Raw genomic sequence first — 26,766 nt, forward strand, 5'->3', positions numbered from 1 at the left:
TGTAAACTTAGGGGGTTTAACTTCAGGGTTTAAATCGCTGCCTTTTTGAGATGGATTGAGCGAAACAATAAAGTTCCTGGAATAAAGTTAAGGGGCAGACTCAACCCTATTGAGTTTTATGATGCTGCTGAATTTAATCAGCGAGGCCACTGTTGTGGAGCTGAACAGGAAGATTGGACCAGCTGTCAAACATGCCAGTGAAACAAGTGCAGCTGTAGCTCCAACTCCTGGTGGCCCTGAGATTTTATGCCACCAGATGTTTCCAGAGGCTCCACTGTGCCAGTTGTCAGCAAAGTGAGAAATTAGACTAGTTAAGGTTAAAGATCTGATAACAGTGCTGAAAAGAAATGAAGAAGAGCTACATACATGGGGAAGAACTACAGCACGTAGAAGTCAGTAGATATTCATCTAAAGAGAGATTTAAATGCTCTCCAGGATTGTTTGAGGGTTCTTTTGTTCTTGTGGTTCTCAGTCCATGGGTAGTTGAGCCTGGTCCCCAGGCTAAAGTGCTGTGTTAATAGCATTATTCATTCGTTTTTGGTTTCTTTGCTTGTCACCTGACCACATCATTTCCTCTGCTCTCTCCTCAGAGTGACTCAGGTCTACTTGGCTATAGATGACCGCCTCACCTCCCTCAAGACCGACACCTTCAGTAAGACACGAGAGGAAAAAATGGAGGACCTCTTCGCTCAGAAAGATGTACGTTCTTCTTAGTGTGTCAGTCTGTGTTACCTCTGGGCACGGCGGCAGTTCTAGGCTCATGGTGGAGTTTCTGTGTGTTCAGATGGAAGAGGCCGAGCTGCGGAGCTGGATCGATAAGCTTCAGGCGCGACTACAGGCCTGTGGTCTGGATTCTCCTCAGCAGCTTCAGGCCGTTCTGGAGTCGCTGGTGATGAAGAAACAGAGTCTGTGTGAGATGTTACAGTACTGGAATGGCAGGTGAGAATCACCACTGTTATGAAATAGAAGGCAAAATGATAGTATGTCACAGATAATATAGATCATTAAACCAATGTAACCTCCTCCTTGAACTACGTAAGAATTTATTTTTTGTAGCTGTTTTTTTACAGGGCTATCAGAAGGTGCTGTGTCTTCCTGAAACTGATCACTGAATCACTACTGGCTTCATCTGTTTGTAACATATCCAGACTCTCACGCTTCTCTGGAGTACCTAATCTATTACATGTTTCCCTCCAAGGCTGCAGGACTTGTTCCAGCAGGAGAAAGGCAGGAAGCGTCTTTCTGTCCCTCCCAGCCCAGGCAGGCACAGACAGACCACCACTGATGACAGCAAGGTCGGTAACATCATTCACTGTGTCTACATTTGACTTTTACACTTAAGTAACCGGGTGCCGTGTAATCAAAGTAATCTGGTGTCTGTAATCATATTCTGTATGGAAAATTGAGCTACATTTGCCCTGACCAGGTTTCTAATGGGCTTTTTACATGTGCAGATGTGCAGGACAGACAGAGGAAGTTTGATGAAACAAGAGATAATTTCACAGAGCAATACATCCTCATATTTTAAATAATTAGTCTGACTGAAACTGAAATGGAAAGGCTCGTACAATACTGCAGCTGCAGTATTCCTCTTTCAGCTTCCTCTTTCATTCAGTCTTTGATGCATGTCACACGTCTTTATCTCCTCACACTTTCTGCCTATATTTATGCTGTTAGTTACTGAATATTGGCAAAAATTGCCCCCACAAAAGTAACACTTACAATAAATACTTTCTCTAAGTCTTCTTAAGTTGGTTTCCTCTGAAGAACATTTTACAATGTGTAAAACTTAGTCAGACTGGCTCTGTAAAGAGTAGCCGTGCGCCCCCTCAGTGCTGAGCCTGTCCTCTCACTGCACCGTCAGTCCAAATGCTCCAACACAAACATCTGGAGCAGCAGCATGTTTCACGAATCCCGTCAGTTCAGGTCATCCGTGGTTCTGGGTATGTTAGAAGTGTGAGCTGCTGTGTGTACATGTTGGTGGATTTTACAGTCACCATGGTTAGAGCTGCAATGATTAGTCAATCAACAGAAAACTGATCTATATTAATATTTTCAGAATTAATGAATTTTTATTTATTTCTTCATTTTCTAGAGTGCACTGGATTCTTCTCCCCGTAACCCCTCACCTGTGGTACAGAATGGTGAGAAAGGTGAGTTGGCCGTCCCACAGGCTGTCCCATCCTGGTTTGTTGTTTCTGACTGAGGCTACCTGTTATCTTGACTGTAGCTGATGATTTGACGTGTTTTCACTGACAGAGGACCGTCACCTCAACACGCTGCCTTCAGCCTCCTCATCCATGCTGCCCTCACCATTAGAACCTGGAGCTGAACCGATCACACCAGGTCCCTCCTGCACTGAGCAGGACTCTGTCAGCATCCCTGAAGGTACAAACACACTCTCACTCACTCCCCCACACACATGAACTATCTCTCGTAGCTTACTGTATCTCTGTAATCTGATGTCTGCTGTATAAATGCTGTGTTTGCTTGTTGACAGATGTATTTGACGGACACTTGCTGGGCTCTACTGACAGCCAGGTGAAGGAAAAATCCACCATGAAAGCCATCCTCGCCAACTTCCTGCCCGGCAACAGCTACAACCCCATCCCCTTCCCGTTGTAAGTAGTGCACTCACTCTGGACGGGGCCAGCTGTAGCTGAGTGTATTGTGACTGTAGCACTGAAAAACAGGGGAGAAACTGTAATTATACTGGCTGATTTAAACAAATGAGTTCTTTTTTTATGGCTGTTGATGTTAAAAGAACGTTCAGCTGATTTGCTTGTTTGATTGAATGACATAAGGTTTTGTGCCACATGGTGTTTATTCTCACAGTAGTGTGAAACCAAACAAGAATTCTCTGGTATTGAAAATACAATAACTGTCAAAGCACTGCTCTCCTTTTGGACAGATCAGTTTCGGCCTGGGTTTTTGTGTACATTCATTCAACTAATGCTGGAGTGTTGTTGGTGATATAAAAATGATACTTTCTTTGTTATCTAGCTTTAAATTAAGTGTAGTCTGTGCCTGGTAGACAGATGCTATACTTTGGTAAATGATTGAAATGTTTCATTTTCAATAACCTTACCACTGACAGTGGGCAGGAACGCAGCACTTCATCTAAATAAAACAGTCTTTTATTGTCAAAATGTTTAAATTATGAACTATCAGGTTGGAGAACCAGTAAACAAGATTACAGCTTCCCCCAGACATCCAGCGCCACTTTTCAATACTCAAGTATTTTTATACTCACTGCTCTCACACATTCTGATCAGGACCAAAAAAAGTATGAAAGCTTATCAATCACTAATCCAGCTGATGCATCACAATGGCATTAGAGATAGTTAGAACACACTACAACTAATTTTTCATTAACATCCTTTAAATTCAAGATAAGTCAAAATTAGGTAAAGCAATAAAAGACGTAAGTGTGGACTGTACACATAATTACTAAAGGCTTAAATGCTTTGCCTCTGACTGTCGTGTGATCTGTGTCCACAGTGACCCGGACAAGCACTACCTGATGGATGAACATGAGCGGGTGCCCATCGCAGTGTGTGAAAGAGAGCCGAGCTCCATCATAGCCTTCGCTCTCAGGTGACAGCTGCCTCCTCTCTCTGTCTCAGCTCACCACGTCTTTAGCTTTAGAAATGTCCCACAGCGGAAAAATGATGTCACTGTGTCATGTATTGCCTTCCAGCTGCAAGAAGTATAAGACAGCGCTGGATGATCTGTCCAAGGCATCAAACACAGGCGGGGATGAGACTCCACAGGTCATCAGGTATGCAGGATGTTTTATATCAGAAAAAACTTTTGACCGGTCAGCTCAAATGGAGAGAAATCCCGCGTTAAATGTCCGGGAGAGCAGACATCATTTCTGTTACGTAAAAATGATGTTTCTTCTTTTTTCCTTCGAGTGCTGGGGAGAGTCGGGCTAAGAGCAGCCCTGCCCGGCCCAGTGAGTCGGCCTCGTCCCAGCAGAGCCGCAGCAGCATGGAGACGGATCCGCTCAGTAAGTGCTCAGGTCCACGGCTCAGAAAGCAACTTTAAACATGTCGATGTCACCCTGGAGGTGTAATGCTTCACTCATATTACTGTGTTGTGCAGAGGATGCAGACTTGACAGATAAACAGAAGAAACAGACCCTGAATCCACATATTGAGCTACGTGAGTGTTTCTTCCACTAACATTTGTGCACCCTCAGAGGTTCTTCAGCCTGTAAAAGTTCTGACAGTTGTGACTCTGTGCGTTGAAATGACCTCAGCGTCATCCCTTTGAAACACTTCAGCATCAAAGCCATACTAACTAACCGATTGTTGTCGGATTTATAGAGTTCTCTGATGCCAACGCCAAGTTTTACTGTCGGATCTACTATGCCGAGGAGTTTCATAAGATGCGGGAGGAGATCATGGAGAGCCCTGAGGAGGATTTTGTCCGCTCGCTGTCCCACTGTGTCAACTGGCAGGCCCGTGGTGGAAAATCTGGAGCTGTTTTCTATGCAACAGAAGGTTATATCAGATACATCACAGATAAATGTCACTACTACTGCTGCAACCAAGACCAAAGTCAGAGTGGAACAGTTAACCTGACATCCAAACACACCTCATATGAAGATGTTACTCTACTAGCTATTACACCCAAAAGCTAACAGTTATGTGTGTTTCTATATGATGGGAGGTGTTAGATCAAGACAATTCATCAATCACACGCAATACTTCTTAGTGGGATTTATTCTTTGCTGGTTTTGGTCTTTTCATGAGATTTATGCTGAGTCGTAACTTTTTGTTGCTGCACATTAGACGTGGTTTTGACTAAAGCCTTTAATTGGTTTGAGCTTTTATTTGGTTTAAAGAATAACACAGATGTAATTCTGTTGAATGAGAAGAAATTCATTGATCCACCATCTCCTCTTCTGTGTCCTGTCAGATGACCGGTTCATCCTGAAGCAGATGCCCAGACTGGAGGTCCAGTCCTTCCTGGACTTTGCACCTCACTACTTCACCTACATCACCGGAGCTGTGCAGCAGAAAGTAAGCATCATAAAGAAGAGTTTCTGTCTGTGGTTGGCTGGCTGATTTTAAGTAAATAACAACCAATTTTGTACCTCAGCGGCCAACTGCACTGGCAAAGATCCTCGGTGTTTACAGGATCGGTTACAAGAACTCCCAGAACAACACGGAGAAGAAACTGGACCTGCTAGTGATGGAAAATCTTTTCTATGGGCGCAAGATGGCTCAGGTAAAACTCATCGCCAGCACAACACAGCGCTGTGGTTTTTCTTTGGATATCGGTGCCTTAAGAGGACAGAATTTGACTTGAATGAGAAATTGCATGTGCTGACACATGGCAGTTTTCCACTTACACATTTTGGTTGGTTCCCAAAAAGTATTGGGGTTTGATATCCAGCCTAAGCTCTATTGTGAGTGTACTGTGACTGCACATGTGAGAAGCAAATTTGAAGGATTGTGATGCACAGTTTTTGTGCAGGCTGTCTGAGGGTTCTGGAAGTCTTAACTCATACATTCCTTAACTGAAGGTCTGTACTTAAAATTCCATGAATTTAAACATGGAAACTGTAAAGTGTCAGTTGATCCTCAGAGGTTCTGTAAGTGAGCAGAACTTGGAGATTCCTGCAGCGTCCTGAGCTGTGACGTCTGCTCTGTAGGTGTTCGACCTCAAAGGCTCCCTGAGAAACCGTAATGTGAAGACAGACTCGGGGAAAGAAAGCTGTGAGGTGGTTCTACTGGATGAGAACCTGCTGAAGTTGATCCATGACAACCCGCTGTACATCCGCTCGCACTGTAAGGCCATTCTGCGTGCCGCCATACACAGCGACGCCTACTTCCTCTCCAGCCACCTCATCATCGACTACTCCCTGCTGGTGGGGCGGGATGATGCCACCGATCAGCTGGTGGTAGGGATTATAGGTGAGAAGACGTCTGAAGTGGAGTGTGTATTGTCTGCTAGTGTATAATTGAATGTTTGTTGTCCAATGACATACACATCATGTCCTGTCCATAACCAGCCAGCATTCTGCAGCTCCCCCCGCTGTTTAGCTGTTTATGTTTCCTGTTCGAACCTTGTGAGGACAGTCACAGCTTCTGCTTCTCTGATGTTTGTTCTCCTCTGCTTCTCCCTCTCCTCTTTTCTGCAGATTATATCAGGACGTTTACCTGGGACAAGAGACTGGAGATGGTTGTCAAATCCACTGGAATCCTGGGAGGTCAAGGCAAGTCTTATCTGTTTTCCACATTCTGTTTACAACATCCACCTTGCCTGTTTAAACATTTCTGCAGTTTCTGTTTGCATATTTAACAAATATGTACACCTGTATACACTGTAATGAGCTGGCATCCACTGATAATGTTGGCCTGCTGATTTATGGCTCACGCTCTGAGAGGATTACCTTAGAGTGTCGACAGCTCTGCTGAGATCATTCTACTTGGATGTTTCCTGTCTCTAATGATGTGCTGTGCTGTGTCATTCAGGCAAGATGCCCACTGTGGTCTCTCCAGAGCTGTACAGAGCTCGTTTCTGCGAGGCCATGGACAAGTACTTCCTGATGGTACCTGACCACTGGACTGGTCTGGGCATCAACTGCTGAGCGGTACAAAGCGGAAGCACACAGGCGCTCCCTCTTGGACCATCTATGCACAAAAATCTGTTTCCTGGACAGAGGCCTCGGTATTCTGTGCACTTTTCAACTTACCTGAGACCCACAAGCACACTGGATGTTGTAAATCTTAGAATATCGTGCAGACTAAAGCCTGACCAATACAGCACAGTGTCATTCCATAGGAGCCGTGCCACTCTGCAACTGTGCCATTATTAAGGCAATTTAGATTTGTTTTTATCACTGGGGATGCTTTGCAGTATTATCAGATTAGAATTCTCCCTCTCTGGACTCCTGACATGTTTCATAGGGGGTTTGTTATTTTATTAGTGCCATCTGTTTCAGAAGGACCCATGGAAAACATTCAGTCTTGTGGTTATAGTTTGGTAAACAAACTCATTCATGTAATTTAAAGTTTGTAAATGTACAGAAATTATGTAACTATTAAAAGATTCTTAACACTGATTTGTTAAAGCTGTCTCCTGTGTTGTTTTCTTTATGTGATAACTGGTCACAAATGATCAAATGAAGAGATGGATATGATGCAAAGACTCAATGAAACTTCAAACTTAAGTGTGTATCAAATATTAGGATGACCATATGACTAAAGGCGAGTGCTAAAACATAACTGACAATTTTAAATGACAAATTAAATGAGTTTTTAAATGGTGTAAGTGAATTTAAGGCATTTAATTGAGCAAAAACCTTAAATATTTGCTATTTAAGATCAGTCATAGCTGTGACTCAAATGATCTCATATTACAGAACTTTTCTTCAGCTTTCAGCCATCTAGGAATCATCTTTGAATCAGAAATTCCATTTTATTCTTTGTTAAGATGAGTTTGGCATCAAAAAACACACAGTGATGGTCAGAAAAAGGTCATTCTAACACTGAAACATTGTGGATGTTTAACCCTGTTGTTGTTACCAAGTCCAAAATGTCACCATGCTGATGTGTGGCTTTATTTACATGTTGTGTCAGTTCAAAGCTGTCCAGTTAATTCATAAGCCCCATAGCTTTGGAGTCATTCTTTATGTTGATATGAATATTCAGTTCTCCATTCAGGATGAATCTGTCTCATCTACTGATTCAAACGTGATCAGACCTGAGAATTCCTGCAAAAACAGCATGAGTATCTTGTTGGCTGGTACAGTGTAATGTAGCACTGATAATTCTGCTTTGAGCTCAAGAGCAAGATATTGAACAGATGTAAATTCACTTAATGTCATTACACACCGGCTAAATGGCTGCAAAGCCTCCTCCTTTCCTGCTCTGACTGATGACTGACTGAAAAGTGTGATGTGGAGGACGAGCCTCTATCAGTGTAGTTACACCAGTAGTGCTGTTCAGCCAGGTTCAGTTTTGTTAGCCAACGATGGGACATTCAGGGGGGCTAGTTTCAGCTGCAGGGATTCTGTGACAGGAGAGGAGACTGACTGTGGCTCAGCACTGACGAATGACTGACTGACGTTAGATACGACTCCTTTCCCAAAGGTTGGAATGGGGCCGCACCTTTCCTGCCCAACCTCAGTGCTTCCTACCTGTTTTGCAAAGAGAGCTCAGGTGGTGGAGTGAGCGTTGGTGCCCTCTTATTAAATTTCTTGCAGTGGACGACATCAGCCAAAGTTGTGGCTGGATTGGATGCTCTCGGTCTGGTGCCGGTGCTGTGCCAGTGAGAAGCATCATGTCTAAGGTATTTATCAAGCTGTAAAGCAACATATATGTTGTTTACAGCTTTGATTTATAAATTGAATAACTTTGGCTTTAGACTTTTGGTCAGACAAATATGCAGACTGAAGATGTTGGAAATTGTGATGAATGTGTAGATCAGTTTATTGCAAAATAACGGACAAATAATGAAGAATTTGTCAGTTATCACAACGGAGAGAAAGATTTGAAGTGGTGGCAGATAAACTACTTTTCATAATGCTCTATGCTTTAAAAACAAAGGCATTGGGATTTTTTTCCTCATCTGCTATTTTTCTCAGTGTGCCGGCTGTTACAAAGACTGCAGCCAGTAATACGAAGTAAACTGATTGCCACACAAGCGAAACAGTGAAATCATCATTCTCATCAGCTTCAGCAGCAAAAATGTCATTTCCACATGAGGAGAATGAAATGAACTGTCTCGTGAGTCAGCTGGAAGAACAAAAACAGCACCACAGAAACTTCAAACAGATTTTTATAATTGTACAATTTATATAAAACAAAGGGTAGCTGGCAAACAGCCCTCAGCGTGTGGTACTGCATCAGGAACTGGTCTGAAAATCATCAGACATGACGGGAGCGACTGTCAGGACTGGTGAAGATCATTTTCTGGTAGAACAATAATACTGGCAGACAGGTTCAGTCTTGCAGCAGACCTTCAGCTCAGGGACAGAAAAAGACTGTGCTTATTAACGACGTGTGCTTATCAGCCATGAGTTGTCTCCATTACAATCGAACTGCAGCTAACAGGGTTCTCCATTTCAAATAAATTCATCAATATACACACACACCTTTTAGTCCATCAGATAGAAGCTAACTCAAATAAAACACTTTGTTTTGTATTCTTATTCAAACATTTAGGATGGAGACATCCTCTGTGATGGAGGGTTTTTTTCATACAAAGCTTTACGTCAACATTATATACAAAAGCAGTTCAATTTCATATCAGTACCTCAGCTAACACACACACTCTCACACACAACCAACTGAAAGGGTGTGTCTGGAGATATTCTATGATTTTCCTTTTGTCTATAAACCCATGAAAAGACCAAAACCAACAACTGATCCTGTTAAAAAGCAGGAGAGTCCTGATACAATGCAGCTCGCATGTTGTCCAATAACTATTCAAGACATTAATGAGCCACACTGTTGACCCGGGTGTGACATGTTTCCTCATCATCGTGAATACAGACTGTGTAGTTTCTTTAGATAGATCTCACATACACAGAGCACCAAATGTGGATGAATCCGCTGCTGAAAATAGTCCCAAACAAACAGCCTATTTACTCCTGTTTCAGTGACATTTGCTAAAAACAACAGTTTGAGGAAACTATTCACACACACTCTAAGTGTGTATTTATGACCAGTCTTGAGCGCCACAGGTCAGAGTCAGAAAGTAAAGTAGCAAGAAGTTCGTTTTGGTCAATCTCAAGGGAATTGTTGGTGACAAGAAAAATCTAGATTATCACCAACTTTCAAGGAGAAAAAAACAGTGGAGTGAGACACCATTTCACAAAAAAGACATCTGCATAAGGGTCCCTCCCCCACACAGAGCCAATCCACAGTCATTCATCCTTCCTCCACATATTAAGGAATCAGTTCACCCAAACTGTAACAAACATTTGGTCCAGAGGCAGCTGGCTAAACAAATACTTTTGGTTTATTTGTCCCGGTTTTGAGATAACCACCTGTAAGATGTCTGTCTCCGTGCCAACACAGAGTGAAACACTGCGTGTGGTGCTCACGTAACTTACGTCAAAATCTAAACTCAGCATCAGTCTTCCAGAAACAAGGTCCTGATCGCTCTGGACCCTCCTCAGACTGAACTGAGTACAGATTTCACTTAATTTTCCATTAATTGAAAATACCACAAAAAAATGTCCATTAACATGTTCAGGTTGATTAAGTTGTGTGAGATGTCACACATGACTAAATCAACCTGCAAATATTGAGATCTGAGAAGATGGAGCCAGTAATTCTTAGCTTGAATAAAGATGCAGGTGGATTTTCTGTTGATCGGCTAATCGACTCATTGATCCTTTCAGCTGTACTACAAAAAAATAGGAATGAATAAATCACACAAGACACGTGTTCACAGTGAGCTCTGTGGATTATCCTGATGAACTGCATCACTGACAAAACATTCGCACTTCAACATCCATTTAGTGGCTCTTCTGGAGCTATCATCACTGAATCTGGAAATGTCACCTTCCTCCGGAGAAGCACAAACTAAAGCCACAATGTGCTTTTGTTGCATGTCACCCCCTCTCCCCACATTCCTGTTTCCTGCCCTTTGACTATATTCTGTCAGTGAAAGCATAAATGATCATTTGTATTTCAGTTGTAGCAGAAGTCTGAGGCAAATATCTCAAAACCTGAACAAAGCTGCACGAGCTCAATACCACGAGGGTTCAGTGACCAAAACAAATGATTCTGTGATTTTTGGTGAACTGATCCTTTAATTTAAGAACATTAGAATCGACTAACATAAAAAGAAAACCAAAATGAATGAACATCAAGGCACTGGACACGTTTGAGACAATGGCACATAGCTGGTAGGTGGACAGACAGGGAGGAGGAGGGAAAGGAGACAGAAGTGGTCAAGGCCCTGTGTTATTTTACAGTTAAGTGCTGGCAGTATCTGTACCATCATGTAAAAGATAATAAATACCAGAGACCTCAAAGAGCTCTTCATCACTGCAGAAATTTGGAGAGACTGGGCTTCCATGATTTAGAGCTGCCCAGGCAGGAAAAGGGTTTCAGTTGGTTAGCATTGCACTAAAGGTAGGGATGAACATGGAGGCAAAACAGTGCAGGAGGCCGTTTAAGGCCATAGGATAAAATGCATAAATCTTCGTCATCACCTCAGCAGAACAAACCCTGTGTTCATCAGTGGGTATATACCAGTTCCCTTGTTTGATTGGCTCCTCACTCCTCCATCCACCACCTGAACTCCTCCTGTCTGTCTTTGAGGAGGCGTGAGCCCATCACTGTCTTCAGCCTTTATTACCAGAACAAACAGCAGAACAGAGGTTGGGTGGGGTGGGTTCCATTTTTAAATCAGGGTCCCTGATTCCTTACAGTCCGACACTGACAAATCTGTTTCATAATCTCTTATATTGAATGAATTTCCAATCTCTTTTCAGAATCTCCTTTCCCCTCCCCTCGCTCTTTCTTCGGGGCAAAGTTCAGGGGGAAACACAGGCGGAAGCTGCTGGTTAAAATGACGACAGACATCAATAGCAGCAGGTTAAATGAGCTGATGAGCAGCAGATAATTAACATTAATTCAGTAACAGCAGAAAGGAAAGTTTGTGTGTTGTCCTGTTAATGTGCAGCCTGCAGCTGCTCTGTGAGGGAAAGGACACATCACTCTATGATAACCAGTGACTGTGTGAGTCCACTCAGCTGATTTCCTCACGCCAATTTAAGAATCTCCCAGTTTAACTTGGATTCATACCAGTATAGTGTTCATACTGGAGGGAGTACTTGAACGTGTCATTTCATGAACATTGCATATATTATGCTGCTATCTTGTTTTCAGGTTGTGAAAATGAATCAACCTGCAACTCAAAACTGGCTTGCTGCTGCCTCCTGAGCCAGCAAGACGACGATCAGACGTCTTGAGTTGTAGTTACTTGCAATTGTTGAGGTATTGTCAGGTGTGATGGTTGAAATAAGGAAAGAGTCAATGAGTGGGTTTGAATTTGATGCCATCAAACTACTCCTGGTTTCCAAATTACTATTGTGTTAAAAAAATGGTGGAATTGTGCTGAGTCTGATTAACAAAGGAACCATAAAACAACGGTGGTCATTCATCAGAAATACTTGTCTGTTTAAAAATGTGGTAGAACCAGTAGGAATGGCTCATGTGCAGTGAACTGACCAGCTGTGCTGTCGTCACCAGAGACCAGACGACGGGTCAGAGGACAGGACGTCTCATTTCTCTAAAAACCTCTTTCCTCAATTCCTCTTTTCTCGTGTCTTTTCCTCAAATCTCCTTTCACAAGTGAGGGAAACGTGATCCAATGAAGGGAACTGAGATACACCCAGTGTGCCAATATTTAAACTACAAGTAACTGAAGGCTGCACACTTCACATTCCAGCCACAGTTCACCAAAACCTAAAAGCAATATCCAAATTTGTGCTTCAGTAATGTTAACAGGTAAAAACGAGCTCTGTGTACCTCTTCCTGTGACGCTCCAGTACATGTTCATTATTTACATGTGGAAGTCAAATATTTGGTACAACAAGCAAAGGTTCAAATTACACTTAGCCTTCTTAATGGTCTACTTCATTTTGTACAAACAGTTAAAAATGGCTTTTTTAAGACAAAACAAGTCTCAGAGGCAAGCTGCTATGCCATGCAGAGACTAAGTACCGAGGTCGGTTTGGATTTAAGCACCCGTGAGTAGAAAGAACAAACCGTGGTGTAAGTTAACACAAGCATGCAGACCCAAGCCGTAACCCATCCAGATGGAAGTCTCCTTCGGCCACAGCTTCGTTGGCTGCAGCAGTCAGTCCGGGGCAGTGCAGCTGCGCCGCTCCTTGCTTTTGGAAAAGGGCACTAAAAAAAGCATCCAGCCTGAGGAGGGTCATTCTGTACACGTTCCCCACATGAAGAACAGAAGATAGAGACACTGCAAACATCCAACCACGTATCTACCCTCCTTCCTCAAGCATGCACATCACAGACTAAAACACTGCTAACGTTCCTTAGAGAGGACACAGTTCAGGTGCACAGTTCGAGGTAGGAGGGTAGCGGGTCGGTCCGGAAGGGTCAGAAGGTCTCCGAGTCCTCCGAGTCGTTCTCAGTGGTTCCCTCGCTGGATGGTCCCGAGGGGTTCCTGGGGCTGCGTAGCCCCCGCGGGCCGGTGCCTGGGCCTTTACCCCCCTGGTGGGGCAGCTGCCTCAGCAGGGAGCCTGGGGAGGGGGCCCCGGAGCTGCAAGGGGAGCAGAAAGGCATCATGGTAGCCAGAATGAGAGCCAGACAGTCAGCCACCTCTCTGCTAGGAGCACAAGCCAGAGCAGGCGTCAGACCTGAGGTAGAGAGACAGAGAGAGAGGACAGAAGAGAGAGAGGGAGGGAGGACAGGAACAAAGGGAGAGAGGAGGAGGAGGAGGAAGAGGAGAGCGAGACGTGGACGTGGAGGAAGCGGGGGAGGCGAAGCAGAAGACAAGGGGACGGAGCAGCATTCCATTAGTGTTCAGCCAGCTGACACAGTATGCAACCACAGACATGAGGGGGGGGCACAGAGCACAGGGACACCCACAGCTGACGTCTGTCACGGCAGAACAAATGCATTCCATGAAAACAAAAATTCACACATGGAAAGCAAACAAGCAGCTGGTATCCAGTTGAAATCAGGGTTCCCACTGTCAGCACCAGCTGAGACGCTCATCACACCTGGAGAGGCCACACGCTGGAGACTTCATTAATCACGACAGCGGACCACACCTGGACCTCCGAATGGAACGGAGATCCAGGTGTGGAACAGAAAAGCTGACATCTGATCTACATAACTGTCCATCGTAAGCCTGGTGATGTCACAGGAGTTCCTTGGTGATAAACCATGATCTTTGTGTGTACTTTATTCTTCATCTGGACCCTGAGTCCGAAATAAAGTCCGAATGAATGAATGAGGTTGATTCTAAATTGTGGATTGATAATGTAATGGACTGCCTGGGCCTTCTGGTTACAGAATTCTAGACTTTCAGCGTTTGTTTGTCTTGTTTCCTGTCATCTATCTGCTGTTGCTAACAAATTAAAAGCAAAAAAAAAAAAGAAATGCCCTAAAAAATAGAGAAAAGCGTGAAGTGTTCCATTTGTAAAATCCTCTGATGTCAGTGGGAACCCCTCTGAAAGGTAAATTCATCTGCAGCACACATGGAAAATAATATTACAACAATTCATTAGTCAAGTTGAGTTCATGCTGGAACGGATGAAAGCATTCATGTCGACCAATGACCATGGCATGCAACCTCGGCCTGGTGCTCCAATGGCTGGGGGAGACCAGGCTCCAGACCAGGTTAGCCCTACCGTTCTCATCCACCTTCTGAACGTTGGCTCCTTGGGACAGCAGCTCCTGGACCGCCTGCTTCAGACCGCTTCGAGCTGCCAGGTGGAGGGGACTGGTAGCGACAGACAGACAGAAGGTTTATTACCTCCTCCTGTGGAGCTGCGACTCATGTCTCCTCATCCCCATTCGTCCCTATCTGTTACAAAAGCTTTTCCAGTGTTTTCCCTTCACACCTCCACAATATCAATACAAGTATTTTTTGAGTCCCTCCTATCTCGACTGACACTGAGCAAGTCTTTCCGTGACGGACAGAGGTTTAGATACTCACGTTTGCAGTGCTGCATTTGTGGCATTTATGAGCACAGTGTCAGACAGCTTCTCCAGGATCAACAACACACAGTCCTCCTTCCCCTGTTAGGAGATGATGTGCGGTTACGAGCTGAGACAAAGACCTGATCACAGTATCAGCGCTAACTCTTCAAACAGAATCAACATTTTTGTAATAACACTGTATCAAATTATGTGAAAGGGGTCATTCGTAGTGACGAACCTACAAAGGATAATCACCTGACCTGCAGCTCCCCCCAGCTGAATGCACCTTTACAGTGAGTTTCAGCTCACGGTTTAGCTGTTCAACCCAAAGTTTTACTGCTTTGGTTCACTCTCACTGCTCTCAGTGTGGTTTCTGGTCTCAGCAGCCAGCTGTTTTCAGTGAAAAAGCTCTAATGCCCACTGTACACTACCTGCTCAGCTCCAAACAGCAGAGGGACACGGTTACAGACCAGTTGGTGAATCTCATGGAGCATTTGGCAGCTAACAGTCAGATATTTCCCTCAGGAGCTGGTAGAGACCAAGCCTCAGAGCTAAAAGAGAGTGAATGTTGCACTCAAGTAGCCATGGTGACCAAATCCATGACCCTAAAAAAGCAATAATGTTGCTCTTACACATCCAACAATTGGATGTGTAAACAAGCAACTGTTCGCTGAAAAGTCTAAAATTGGAACAGAGCTCATTTCTCCTTTCATTTTTTTCAACAGAAAAAAAAACATTGTACAATCCACTATCTTACCCACAATGCATTAAGAAGACCACGCTTTGAATAGTCATGAAACCAGGGCCAGAGCCATCTGTCAATACAATGGTGGAGATGCGTGGACACTTACATTGCTGCAGGCCAGATGCAGGGCAGTGTTGCCGTCTTTGTCCCTCAGACTGAGGTTGGCATTGGCACTGGTCAACAGCAACTCTGGAGCACAAGACAGAATCAGAGCTGTGTCCACTCACGCGCACACACACAGAAACATATATATACACCTCCAAGACAACAAAAACCTGAACACGCTGCAGCATCGAAGCCTTAAGACAAATAAAACATCTCTGTACCTAGGGCTCCCACTCTGCCCTTCTCAGCCGCCATCATCAGTGAAGTGCGACCTGATTGGTCCCCAGCATCGACAGGTGCATCATGGGACAGGAGCAGCTGGACACAGTCGACGTGACCTGAGAACGCTGCAGCATGAAGAGGAGTCCTACAGGAGAGAAGGAGGGAATGAAAAGAGAAGATACAGGCTGCACACACACACACACACACACTCACACACAGCTTACCTGCCCTTGGCGTCTTTGCAGCCAGCGATGTCTGATCCCATGGCCTCCAGCAGCAGCGATGCACACGGCTCGTGATCATTCACCCTGTTGGTTTAAACACAAACAGGTTTCACTGGCTGACATCAGCTGTCTGACAAGAAGGAGATCAGTGCCAGGCCAACGCTGCCAGAACAGGGTAGAAAGAAACAATGGCCAAACAATTCACTGATAACTGAAAAATAAAGATGAATTCACAATTTTGACAATCACTGAATCAATCATCCGGCAAAGATTTTATATAATGGCTTGTTCGAGATGCCTAATGTCTTCTTTTATCTGTTCTGTATCACTAAAACAGTCAACAGTAACAGTGACTTGGGCTTTCTCCTCAAACTGAGGTGTGGCCATTGAAACCCAAATACAGACATATCATGCAGCTAATTATAGTCTCACTAACATCCAAATGTGTAATTGTAATAGATTTGGAAATACATCAAGACATATATCCAGGCTGTGCTTGCAAACTGCACATCATAGAAGAGCAGAGTATTGGCCTTGGCAGAGGTCTGTGTCTCCCACTGCCCTTCTAGTTTTGATGTTTCCTGGACCAAATGATGAATCGGTTTAGTAGAAAATGAATTAATATATCAACAATCAACCACATAAATAATCGCTGGTTAGAGTATGAACATAATAACCAACTCATTTCAAAAAGGTGAACATTTTTCAGTGAAAATCAGTAAAACGATGGTGAGCACTGTGAAATGTGTGTGTGACTTACACAGCGCAGTGCAGAGGGGTGAACGGGTTCCCATCAATACAGCGACAACCCTTCTGCTCCAGCAGGACCTCCACACACCCCTCATGACCTAAACACACACACACACACACGCAGTATTGGAAAAGACCATCAACACCATCACTGGCATCAAGGCTAGTTTGATCTGCTTTATTTATTTATTCCAACATTAGTGGAAAATCATTCTGAAGAATAATGTTTAAAAATGGTGAGTCCATAAAAAGACAGACTAAAAACAATGCAGTGCAGACTGAGGGTGTCTGCGAGTGTGTGTCTGATAGCGACCGTGGTAGCAGGCCCAGTGCAGCGGGGTGTATCCGCTGTGGTCTCTCAGCGGGGGCAGGGACGGTGGCTCGGAGCAGGCGATGCTCAGCAGCTCGCTAAGCCAGGAGGCGTGGCCTCTGGCCGCAGCCAGGTGGATGGAGGTACGACCCCGCGAGTCGCCGAGCAAAACCGAGGCTTCCTGCTCCAGCAGACACTGGATACACTCCTCCTGACCACACAGCAGCTGGGGAGGGAAAATATCAAGCCCAATCAACCAAACTGCTGCTTTCACATGTTTTAGCTTGTGTGTGTGTGTGTGTGTGTGTGTGTGTGTAGTTTACAACTAGAAAATTCCCCCTGGGAAATTTTGAAAGGGACACGGGGTGTGTTCGAGCCGACAAAATTATCTACGTTTTAAAGTTTGAATGAAGTCTCTAGGAGAAACTATGGCGAAGCAGCGGACAATTGAAAAAGGCTGCAATTTGAGAAAACGGCAGATATCAGAGGTAGTCAGTCCCTGATTAATGAATTGCTCTCAGCTGTGTTTCTGTGGCTTTCTCCTTGTCTGTCTCTGTTGATCACCTCAGCTGTCTGTGTCTGCTTCGCTCCTCTGCTTCATGTCTCTGTTAACATGAATTAATGAACTGAATCAATAAACATGAATGGAGCTAATGCTAACGGAGCTAACAGAGCTAACACTAACGGAGCTAACAGCTAACCGCGCTAATAGAGCTAACGGCGCTAACGCTAACAGAGCTAACTGTGCTAACAGAGCTAACGGTGCTAACAGAGCTAACGGCGTTAACAAGGGGGCGGGGGGATGGGGTTTTCATTATGCATTTGTCTGTGTGTGTGTGTTTATGTATCTGTCATTGTGTGTGACTGCGTATGTGTGTGTCTTCGTCTGTTTGTGTGTGTGTGTCTGCTTGAACTACACAAGCAGCCCAACCAGCTCCTACATGGAGATGTGTCTGGTATATGTGTGTCTGAATGTGTGTGTGTGTGTGTGTGTGTGTGTGTGTGTGTTTGTGTGCGTGTGTAACTTCTGCCCCACCTGCTGATAATTACCTCTCTACCTCTCCCACTGTTTACCTGTTCCTGTTCAGTTTTGACGTGCTTGTTTTTAATCACTTTTTAGCTGTTGGTTAGCCCTGCTTGTGTGTGCGTTTGTGTGACTACTGTCTCAACCTTTTTGGCAAAGCGCTTGGTGAAGCTGAGTTTAATTGTTTGTTGGATGGAGATTGTTTTCAAACAATGCCCTTGTTTTGACTGAGCTCGTTAAGATAATCATTCTCAGGCTTGTTGTCCTGCAGATGTGTGTGCGTGGGTTATTGACCGGTGTGTGTGTAAATGACAGTTAATGACAGTTACACCTGTTAACTGAAAAGCGGCTTTTTCGCTGTCGGTTTCTTCCGAACAACTTGCGATTGTGTCAAAACCGTAGCTGCTATCAAAAAACCGATTACACTGTGGGATGTGGACAAGTCTGGGCCAGATGTACGTGTGTTTTATGTCCAGATATTCTTTAGAAAAATGACAAAATGGTCGACTTAAAAAGACTCTGCGACTCAGAGAACAGGAGTTTGTATTGTATGCAGTGAGATTTGGGTTCGGCGAACCTCCTGAACTAAATCCTCTGGTGAGAGAACCGTACCTCGTATCAGAGTGTACTATAGATCATTGGACTCCCGAGAACTTCCTGAGTCCGACCATCTCCTCGTTTTATTCCTGACACAACAACTTTTCGTTTTATGGCGATCTAAAGACAGGAGGCATTTCTGCTTTGCTCACAAAACAGCTCTGAATTTTAACATGGGACTTAATGGGAGAGCAGGAGGGAGCTGGCTGCACAAAAAGTCTCACTATTTAAATTCAGTAAGTCTCTCGGCTTTTTCGAGGACATCACACGAAAGAGGACAAGTTTGTCTACAAACTGATCCCAAAATTATGCGTGTAGAGTGTAATTTGTGGCCGTAGCGACGAGAAAAAGAGAAGATTTTCAGATCGTTTTTAGACTCTGTGCCACTCTAGCACGCACTCTAGCACGAACATTCCGCGCAATACACACCCATTATAATCTCAAAATTTCCCTCCAAACGATCACTGTCATTGAATAGTGACTGATCAAAAACTATAGGACCAATCAAAATGTGGATGAACACACCAATAGACCAGACTTGGGTCTACATTTTAAAGTTGAAATGAAGTCTCTCGGTGAATGTATGCCTGAGCTACAGATGTTTGAAAAACTCCAATTTCAATCTTGTTTTTTTCACCCGTCCCATTCATTTCTTATGGGAAATTTATCGCAGTTTTTCGCGTCGTAATTTGAGAAAAGTAATAGCACACCGATCCCGAACAATACGCACGTTTTGATATATAATTTGCGAGGGTTTTCTCAAAGCTGCGGAACGAGTTAAGGGACGAAAACTTGGAGGAGGATGAAAAATAAGAAGAAGAAGAAGAAGAAGAAGAAGAAGAAGAAGAAGAAGAAGAAACGCGCGGGATAGTAATAAGTGACTCGGGACGTTGCCCCGTGTCCCCTAATAATAATAATAATAAGAAGAAACGCGCGGGATAGTAATAAGTCAGCTCTGCTGCAGGAGCCAGTGCCTCGGAGCGTGCCCCGTGTCCCTAATAACATCAACCATTTTATAAAACACAACACAATTTCCTGTCTGCTAGGAAGCAACTGATCCACATATGTGTCTGAGTTAAGAGAGTATTCCAGCACAGTGAACATGTGAACACGTTCATGGACTTTCATTCCTTTTGGTGCATTTAAGAGCGTTGGAGATTTGAGAATTGGTTGCCCAAATCAAGAAGCTAATAATGAGTCCCTGCAGCAGCAGGAGATCCATTTAAAGACTTCAGGAATGCTTTGGAATATGGTCAGCAGTGATGTAAACTATGCAGAAACAGCACTTATAGGGCTAAAACAAGCAAGAAAACTAGTGTTGTGTAGTATTTTCAATTCTGCCACGGGAACAGAATGCAATTGTAGATATAATAGACATCTATATAACACATGAACCTGCCTGACACGACACAATCCCCTTTACTGCTGTAACACTGGGGATTAATAGAGGATTATCTTATTTTATATGAGTGAAGGTCTGCTTCACTGGGACACTTCAGACTCTGTATACTGAGGCCCTTCAACTGTAATTCAAACAAGAATTCATCATTCACAGACACATTAAGGAAATTAATAATGTCAGTAGTTCTTGAGTTTATTAAGGCATTATTTCAATTTAAATTACCTTTTAAAAATGCATCCATTTATTAAAATCAAAGACTTGTCAGTAATTGTTTTGGCCTCCATCAAGGCAAGAAAAAGGACAAATCAAGACAGTAAGACCTGAAAGGCTTTTCATTCAGTTTAATGCTTACCCCGAGGTGCAGTGCAGTGAGGCCGTGGTTATTGGCTATATTGACGTTGGCTTCCCTCTCCAGCAGCAGCGACACGGCGTCAACGTGACCCCCCGCCACCGCCAGCATTAGAGGAGTCCTGCGGATGAGGACGAGGCAGAGGATGTGTGAAAAAAAAAAAACGGAGCAGGTGAGGAAAAACTGAATAAAGAAAACAGGACAAAAGAGGGTCACTCACTGTCCCTGAGAGTCAGCAGCATCTACGAGGTCTGTGCTGTCCAATTCATCCAGCAGGAGGCGCACACACGTCGTATGACCGTTCATCACTGGAGGAGGACAGAACAGAGCAACAGAAACGCTTGTAGTCAGTTAGATGACACGTCAGTTCACCACAGCAGGAAATAAGAACCACAGTCCTCAAAAGAGTGAGTAGTGGACTGAATAGGAACTATAATATTTACAACAAATAACCTGAGCTCACAAACTGATAGGAGCAGAAATCAGTGATGTCAACAGAGGAGCTGTGAACTAAGTGCAAATAAAAGCAGCGTGTTCAGAAATGTGGTGAATTAGAAACAGAAATTCCTCCTCAATTTAACATTTCCTGACGATACTGAAACTCTGAGGCCCGTTTCTGTCTTGTGAAGTTGTGACAGGTACATTAATATCATACATTAATTAACTATGTTACTGTAGTATTGCACAATAATGTGTGAATCCCCTGCAGCACTTCTGAATAAGAGTAAAACAGCGTGTAGGCTTTTTAGACTTTCACTGAATTTGAGACTCTAAAATCAGAAAGGTGTCGTCGTGCTTTGGCTCCAGTCTGGAAGGGCCACTATGAGTTTTGAACCCGCCAGATGTTGCTGCGCTTGCTGAGTTTAAAGCCCCCAAGCTTCACACACAAAGCTTGGCATGGTTCCGCCCATCACCCAGCTCTGTTGTGTATTTGGATCCAACCCAGAGGTGCATGAAAACATAAGCGTATCTATACATTCTTAGAGGTGGTAACATGCAGAAACAGAAAGATTGTCAGAGGTCTCATTTCAAAGCCATGTGCTGCTGTAACACTGCTTTCAGGCTAAATGGAAACTGATCTAAACCTTAAAAAACAGGCCGAGACCAAAAGCACACAATGCTGTCTCCATACAAGCAGGCGTGTGTTGATACCAGATGTTAACCCGGGCCGAGACACAGTAAACCTAATCAGAATCATTTAAACTATATGAGACCAGAAGCTGAACGCACCAGCCAGGTGGACAGCGGTACGTCCGTGCTGGATGTCAGTGGTGCGCGGCGACGCCCCCTGGCTGAGGAGGGTGTGCACACAGTCAGTGTGGCCCCGGAGGGCAGCCAAGGCCAGGGGGGTCCTCCCTGTCTCATCCCCCTGGTCCACCTCCGTCTCCCCCTGCAACAGCACCTCCAGGGCCTGAGCGTGTCCGTGGTACGCCTGCAAAGACAGAGACTCTTCAAAAACCACTTCAACATTTACTACTTTGAGTCACAGCTGGAAAACCCAAGAAACAGACCATAATGCTGAATCTAATCTATTAGAGCTGTTTTAATGTCCTGTGTTTGGTGATGTTTAACTGAAAACAAATCTTTTTAACCTTTATATCTGCTGAAAATGTGGTTTGGAGCTTCTGTTCCTGAATAACATACTGCACTCATCAAAACAACTGCTCACATCCAGAGACACAACCAGACTGCTGATATTAAGAAAAGATTTACAGTCTGATCAGACAGTTCCTCATTTAAATCTAAATTTTACCTCAATATTTTATTCAAGTTCCGGTACAACTGATGTGTTTAGGCAACATTTAAAATTGAAGAACTTTGCCATCTTTTGTTGTTAAAAGAACATTTTGTGGATATTTTGAAAGAAGTTTTCAGAACTATTGTCAAAAAATACATACATAATACACTGATGCTATCTGTGTGTGTGTGTGCGCGTGAAAAAGAAACTCACAGCGAGGTGCAGTGGGCTCCTGGCGTTCGCAGATTCAGGGTCCTCTTGGTGGCTGTCGTCTCTGTCCAGCAGCTGCAGATCGAGACAACACACATGAACACGTTTTCCCCCAAAAGCAGCGTGAAACCTCCTGACGGCATACAGGCACACTGTACAGGCACACTGCACCAAACTCCTAATGCAAATGTTTTTCATGGATTTACTACTGCATGGAAGCATTTTGTACATTTTGTACACATAAATTAGGGTCAGCGCCGTGAGAAGACACCAGAAAACCGAAAATATGATCAGTCAACAGACAGAGAAAACGCCTGGAGTCACTATCCAACAACACAACTATTTCCTCCATGTGCTGTGTGTGTGTGTGTGTGTGTGTGTGTGTGTGTGTGTACTGACCAGTTCCAGACAGTGCCTGTGCCCGTAGGCTGCAGCGTAGTGGACGGGACTGTATCCCTGTTTGTCTTTCAGAGAGGCCGTCGCTCCGCTCTGAAGCAGGAACTCTAAACATCTGGAACACAAACACAACATTTCAGTGTCAGTGAAGATGGCGACTCAGCCAGCAACGCTAATGTATTAATGCTTAAATATCACTCATCATATCAAAGAGTGTTTATTACATTACATTAGACAGCGTTCGTGTGTCTTTGTGTGTGTGTGGGTTTGAGAAAGAAAGAGATTCTGTGGTTTCACCACCTGACTGCTCATTGAGTGTTTACCCAGTCAGAAACAATCATAGCACATGAAAACAGACAGGGCTGGATTCTGGAGTCAACAATATGATGAAAAGATCCAAAGCAACGATGTGTTGGTCTGTCTGTCAGTACTTTCTCACTTCCTGAACCCGTTTGTGGCACTTCCTGTTACACTCGCCCCTTTGTAACACTGCACATTTGTCTGCTGTGGGATGAATAAAGGATTATTTTACGGTGGTTCTTAGCAACTGTTACTCAAAAAAAGAGCAAATAATGCATTTCTTGGGAATTATTTTCAGCCACGGCTTGCTCCACATTTGGTGCTGTGGTGAATATTTGTGGCATCAGAACGGTGCGTGTGGGATTGAGTCAAAATAAACTACAGTGTGTGTATTCATGGTAGTGAAGGAGCATGCCACCCAGTGCAACAGGGTGACTCATTGATGTGTTTTTAATAGTTTCTGGACAACAGTGAGACTCTAGGAACGAGGAACCAGTTATATCAGCCTTTGATACACACAATACTTGTTAGTAGGATCAATTCATTGTTGGTTTTGGTCTTTCATGAGCTTTGTTGAAAATAATTAAAATATAAAGTATCCCCTGACTTCTCTTTAACAACCAAAATGGGTTGCTGGTCAAAAAAAAGAGTAAGAAAATGAAAGGCAGTAGTTTATTGTAAGAGGAGAGAAATATGTATGGAGACTTGTGTCCCTATTCTATACTACATACTTACAGTGCACAGCATATACTGTGTATTAATAGCTGTAGTATACTGGTTTTGCTGTGCCATTTTGTAAGAAGTAGAGGAAATTACATGAATATGGATCAAAATTTGAGATTGCTTCCACTGAAATATAAAGCTAAAAGCTACATATCTAAAAACTATTCATTCACTACTTCCACTGCCAACCAGGCAGGAACGCCGTGATCACATTCCCACCTGCAGGCTGCCCAGTACAACAAACGTCGGACCTGTTGGCCACTGAAATTTGAAGTTTGGAGATCTCTGTGAGACTTTTGTCTCCAGCCTGTCCTCGTGTTTCCCCTGTTTCTTCCCTGTGCTCCTCCATTTGTTTCTCCCTGTGTGCATGTCTGTGTCGTGGGCACGGCACTCCTCTGCTCCCAGCTTCCTGACTGCTGATCAGCCAACACACCTGCAACTCATCTTCCCTGCAACTTATCAGCCCTGGTTCTCCAGCCATTCATCGGCAGATTGTTCAGTTAGCCAGCGTGGACGAACATTATGGCCGAGTTTAAGCCCAGTTCCTCCGGTTCATCATCCCCGGCCATCGCTGGCCAGTCTGCCTTCCAGCCAGCTACTCAGCTCTCTCTTCCTGCCCGACTCCACTGTAATTCTGGCTCAGCTCTCCAAACCTTCATCTTGGCAACTTTTCAATAAATCTGCATTTGAACTACTGCATGTCATGTGTCTGAGTCCTGCTTTTGGGTCCAAAAGTAGTTTAACTTAACAAATTTTATGGAAAATCTTAATTTTGCGCTTTTGATTTCCTTTCCTCCTTATTTTTTGTCCTGTATTTGTGAAGGACTGTGGAAGCCTAATTCCAACAATGTGATTCTCATTAGCAGCTTCTCATTATGACTTACAGGAGCTTTTTTTCATCACACTAGCAGAAATGAGCTTCCATAAAGGAGAATTATGTCTGTTTTTTTTTTAAAAAACAGAAGAGTTTTTTTTCTAAAAAGCATACAACTGTTCTTCAGTAAACTTAAATTTGCCAGTTTCCCTGTGTTTTGTACAAACTCTAAGCTGCTAAGATCGGTGTGTAGTTTAGCACAAGCCCACAGCTTTGGTCAAAATGTCCTATTTCTGTATCTCTTGATGTCTTTCAGTGTGGACTTACAGCGCTGCCTCTTTCTCCCTCTCTGCCTGAACTCCTTCACTCTCTGGCTCCAGAGCAACACGACGCCTGTAGAGGGAGGGAGAGAGGGAGGGAGGGAGGGAGAGAGGGAGGGAGGGAGGGAAAGAGGGAGGGAGGGAGGGAGGGAGGGAGAGAGGGAGGGAGGGAGGGAGGGAGGGACGGGTGAGATAAAAGAGGATAAAGCATTAGCACACTCAAACAACAGCCTCTTTTATGTGGTGGGACCTACTAATGCCGACAAATAAGTGGATAACTACTGGATGGCTGGCGGTGTGCCGCATCATAAACTGTGGGGCTGCCAATCTTGGAGGCCATGCATGACTATCACCTCGGTATCACCTCCCGTTACCATGGAAACAGAGAGGTGTGGACCATCAGGTTTCTATATGTAGCAACAGTAGACGGTTCTGCAGATTTTCGGAACAACATCAGAGGAGTGGTGTGAAGAGGAGCAGCTCCACCAGAACAGATTTCACCATCTCTCCTCATCAGATTGTCAATAAGAAGGTTTCAAGGAATTCTCCTTTTAACTTAGAAACAGCAGATGGTGTGGAACGAAGGAGCTGTAGACCTGACTGTAGTCCCTCACCTCCTGTCCAGGTCTGAGGCAGCAGCATAGTGCAGGGCAGAGCGCCCCCACTGGTCAGTGGCGTTGATGGCGGTTCCACAAGCAACCAGCGTTTCCAGACACTGATAGTGACGGCTGGCAGCCGCGTAGTGGAGGGGGGTCCTGGGAAATAACAGGAAGAGACAAAGTCAGGCCAACAGATCACATATCACCAAGAAAACACACATCTGCATAAAAACATGTTCCAATTCCAGGATGTCCCGATCCCATGTTTTTCCTCCCAGTAATAATCCCAATATCTAACTCAGGACAGACACTACATGGCGCGAAAGTATATGAACTTTATTTGCTCTCATCAGCTAAAAGAGCATCACTGATGTTGGGAGAAGAAGTGCCAAGGCAAAAGGTGTTGGGTGAGGTTGAGGTCTGGGTTATGGTCATGTTGAAATAGAAAAGTACCTTCACCTTCAGCACACTACTATATTATGGTATGCTGTAATATTAACTAGAACTAAAGGGCCAAGCGTGGACAGAGGATGGGACAGAGAAGCTTGGTGAAACTGTGCTTAAAGCGGATTGATCACATCTGGCCAACTCTCCATCTATTACTGAAATCAGTGTCAACACCAATGGCAATCGAAGCTGAGAGGAGATAAAAGAGGAGAATAATACAAACAACCCAACTAAATAACTGACTAATAATTTAATCAGTAACAATACGTTAAATCCCCTATTCATTTCTAAGCAGTATCCAAATATTTAAGAAATGATTTATAACACTATGCACTATGATGCAGTTGTACACAGCTGTAAGGACATTTTTGGATGACAGTTAATGTACAGGATTTGTGGACAACTCTAACTTTTCCTGTGAACACATATTATATCTTATCTCAACTATCTGTACATACACCAGCCTTCTCTTATAGGTGCCCACAGGAGGAGTTAGAGCTGTTATCATTACAATAATAAACACTTATTGTTGTACTAAACACCGCTTATAAATACATTATAGTTTTATAAACTATTTTTAAATGCTTATATACTGCTTATACATGTTAAATACTTTTTAGAAATTTAGAACTTGCCAGAAAACAGTGAAAAAAGTCCACCCTTTTTCCAGACTATGAGTTCAAGGTCTTCAAATGACAAAAATCAAAACCCAGACACATTCACTTAAAACCGAGAAAATCAGCAAATCCTGTCTTAAGATGCTGGAACCTGAGAACGCCGTGCATTCTGGCATTCTTTGGACTTCAACGATCCTCCAATTATCAAAACAATATTGTCTCT

General features: G+C 43.9%; 2 protein-coding genes across 7 annotated transcripts in view; one reads left to right on the forward strand and one right to left on the reverse strand.

Annotated features, from left to right (window-relative positions):
• The window catches only part of pikfyve (phosphoinositide kinase, FYVE finger containing), a 28,320-nt gene extending 21,239 nt beyond the window's left edge, over positions 1-7,081 (forward strand). For all 4 annotated transcript variants that reach the window (XM_041950660.1, XM_041950658.1, XM_041950661.1 and 1 more), the window contains 16 exons: positions 591-699; positions 785-939; positions 1,199-1,295; positions 2,096-2,153; positions 2,260-2,388; positions 2,501-2,621; positions 3,502-3,597; positions 3,701-3,781; positions 3,918-4,012; positions 4,108-4,167; positions 4,332-4,508; positions 4,927-5,030; positions 5,110-5,238; positions 5,666-5,927; positions 6,155-6,229; positions 6,489-7,081. In XM_041950660.1, the coding sequence (XP_041806594.1) occupies positions 591-699; positions 785-939; positions 1,199-1,295; positions 2,096-2,153; positions 2,260-2,388; positions 2,501-2,621; positions 3,502-3,597; positions 3,701-3,781; positions 3,918-4,012; positions 4,108-4,167; positions 4,332-4,508; positions 4,927-5,030; positions 5,110-5,238; positions 5,666-5,927; positions 6,155-6,229; positions 6,489-6,604 (1,864 nt within the window). In that variant the 3' untranslated portion in view covers positions 6,605-7,081. The remainder of the gene's footprint in view (positions 1-590; positions 700-784; positions 940-1,198; positions 1,296-2,095; positions 2,154-2,259; positions 2,389-2,500; positions 2,622-3,501; positions 3,598-3,700; positions 3,782-3,917; positions 4,013-4,107; positions 4,168-4,331; positions 4,509-4,926; positions 5,031-5,109; positions 5,239-5,665; positions 5,928-6,154; positions 6,230-6,488) is intronic.
• A 464-nt stretch (positions 7,082-7,545) lies between these two features.
• Positions 7,546-26,766, reverse strand: part of ankrd44 (ankyrin repeat domain 44) — a 38,539-nt gene continuing 19,318 nt past the window's right edge. The window contains exons 14-28 of one of the 3 annotated variants that reach the window (XM_041950080.1): positions 25,495-25,635; positions 24,888-24,953; positions 22,727-22,838; positions 22,331-22,402; positions 21,610-21,811; positions 20,600-20,687; positions 20,383-20,500; positions 17,011-17,233; positions 16,708-16,795; positions 15,948-16,031; positions 15,723-15,868; positions 15,503-15,585; positions 14,668-14,750; positions 14,360-14,451; positions 7,546-13,360 (exon numbers count right to left, since the gene is read on the reverse strand). In XM_041950080.1, the coding sequence (XP_041806014.1) occupies positions 13,101-13,360; positions 14,360-14,451; positions 14,668-14,750; positions 15,503-15,585; positions 15,723-15,868; positions 15,948-16,031; positions 16,708-16,795; positions 17,011-17,233; positions 20,383-20,500; positions 20,600-20,687; positions 21,610-21,811; positions 22,331-22,402; positions 22,727-22,838; positions 24,888-24,953; positions 25,495-25,635 (1,858 nt within the window). In that variant the 3' untranslated portion in view covers positions 7,546-13,100. The remainder of the gene's footprint in view (positions 13,361-14,359; positions 14,452-14,667; positions 14,751-15,502; positions 15,586-15,722; positions 15,869-15,947; positions 16,032-16,707; positions 16,796-17,010; positions 17,234-20,382; positions 20,501-20,599; positions 20,688-21,609; positions 21,812-22,330; positions 22,403-22,726; positions 22,839-24,887; positions 24,954-25,494; positions 25,636-26,766) is intronic. The other 2 variants (XM_041950078.1, XM_041950079.1) reach the window with 2 other exon arrangements.

This window comes from Chelmon rostratus, chromosome 13, assembly GCF_017976325.1.
Source record: "Chelmon rostratus isolate fCheRos1 chromosome 13, fCheRos1.pri, whole genome shotgun sequence".
Lineage (NCBI taxonomy): Eukaryota > Metazoa > Chordata > Actinopteri > Chaetodontiformes > Chaetodontidae > Chelmon > Chelmon rostratus.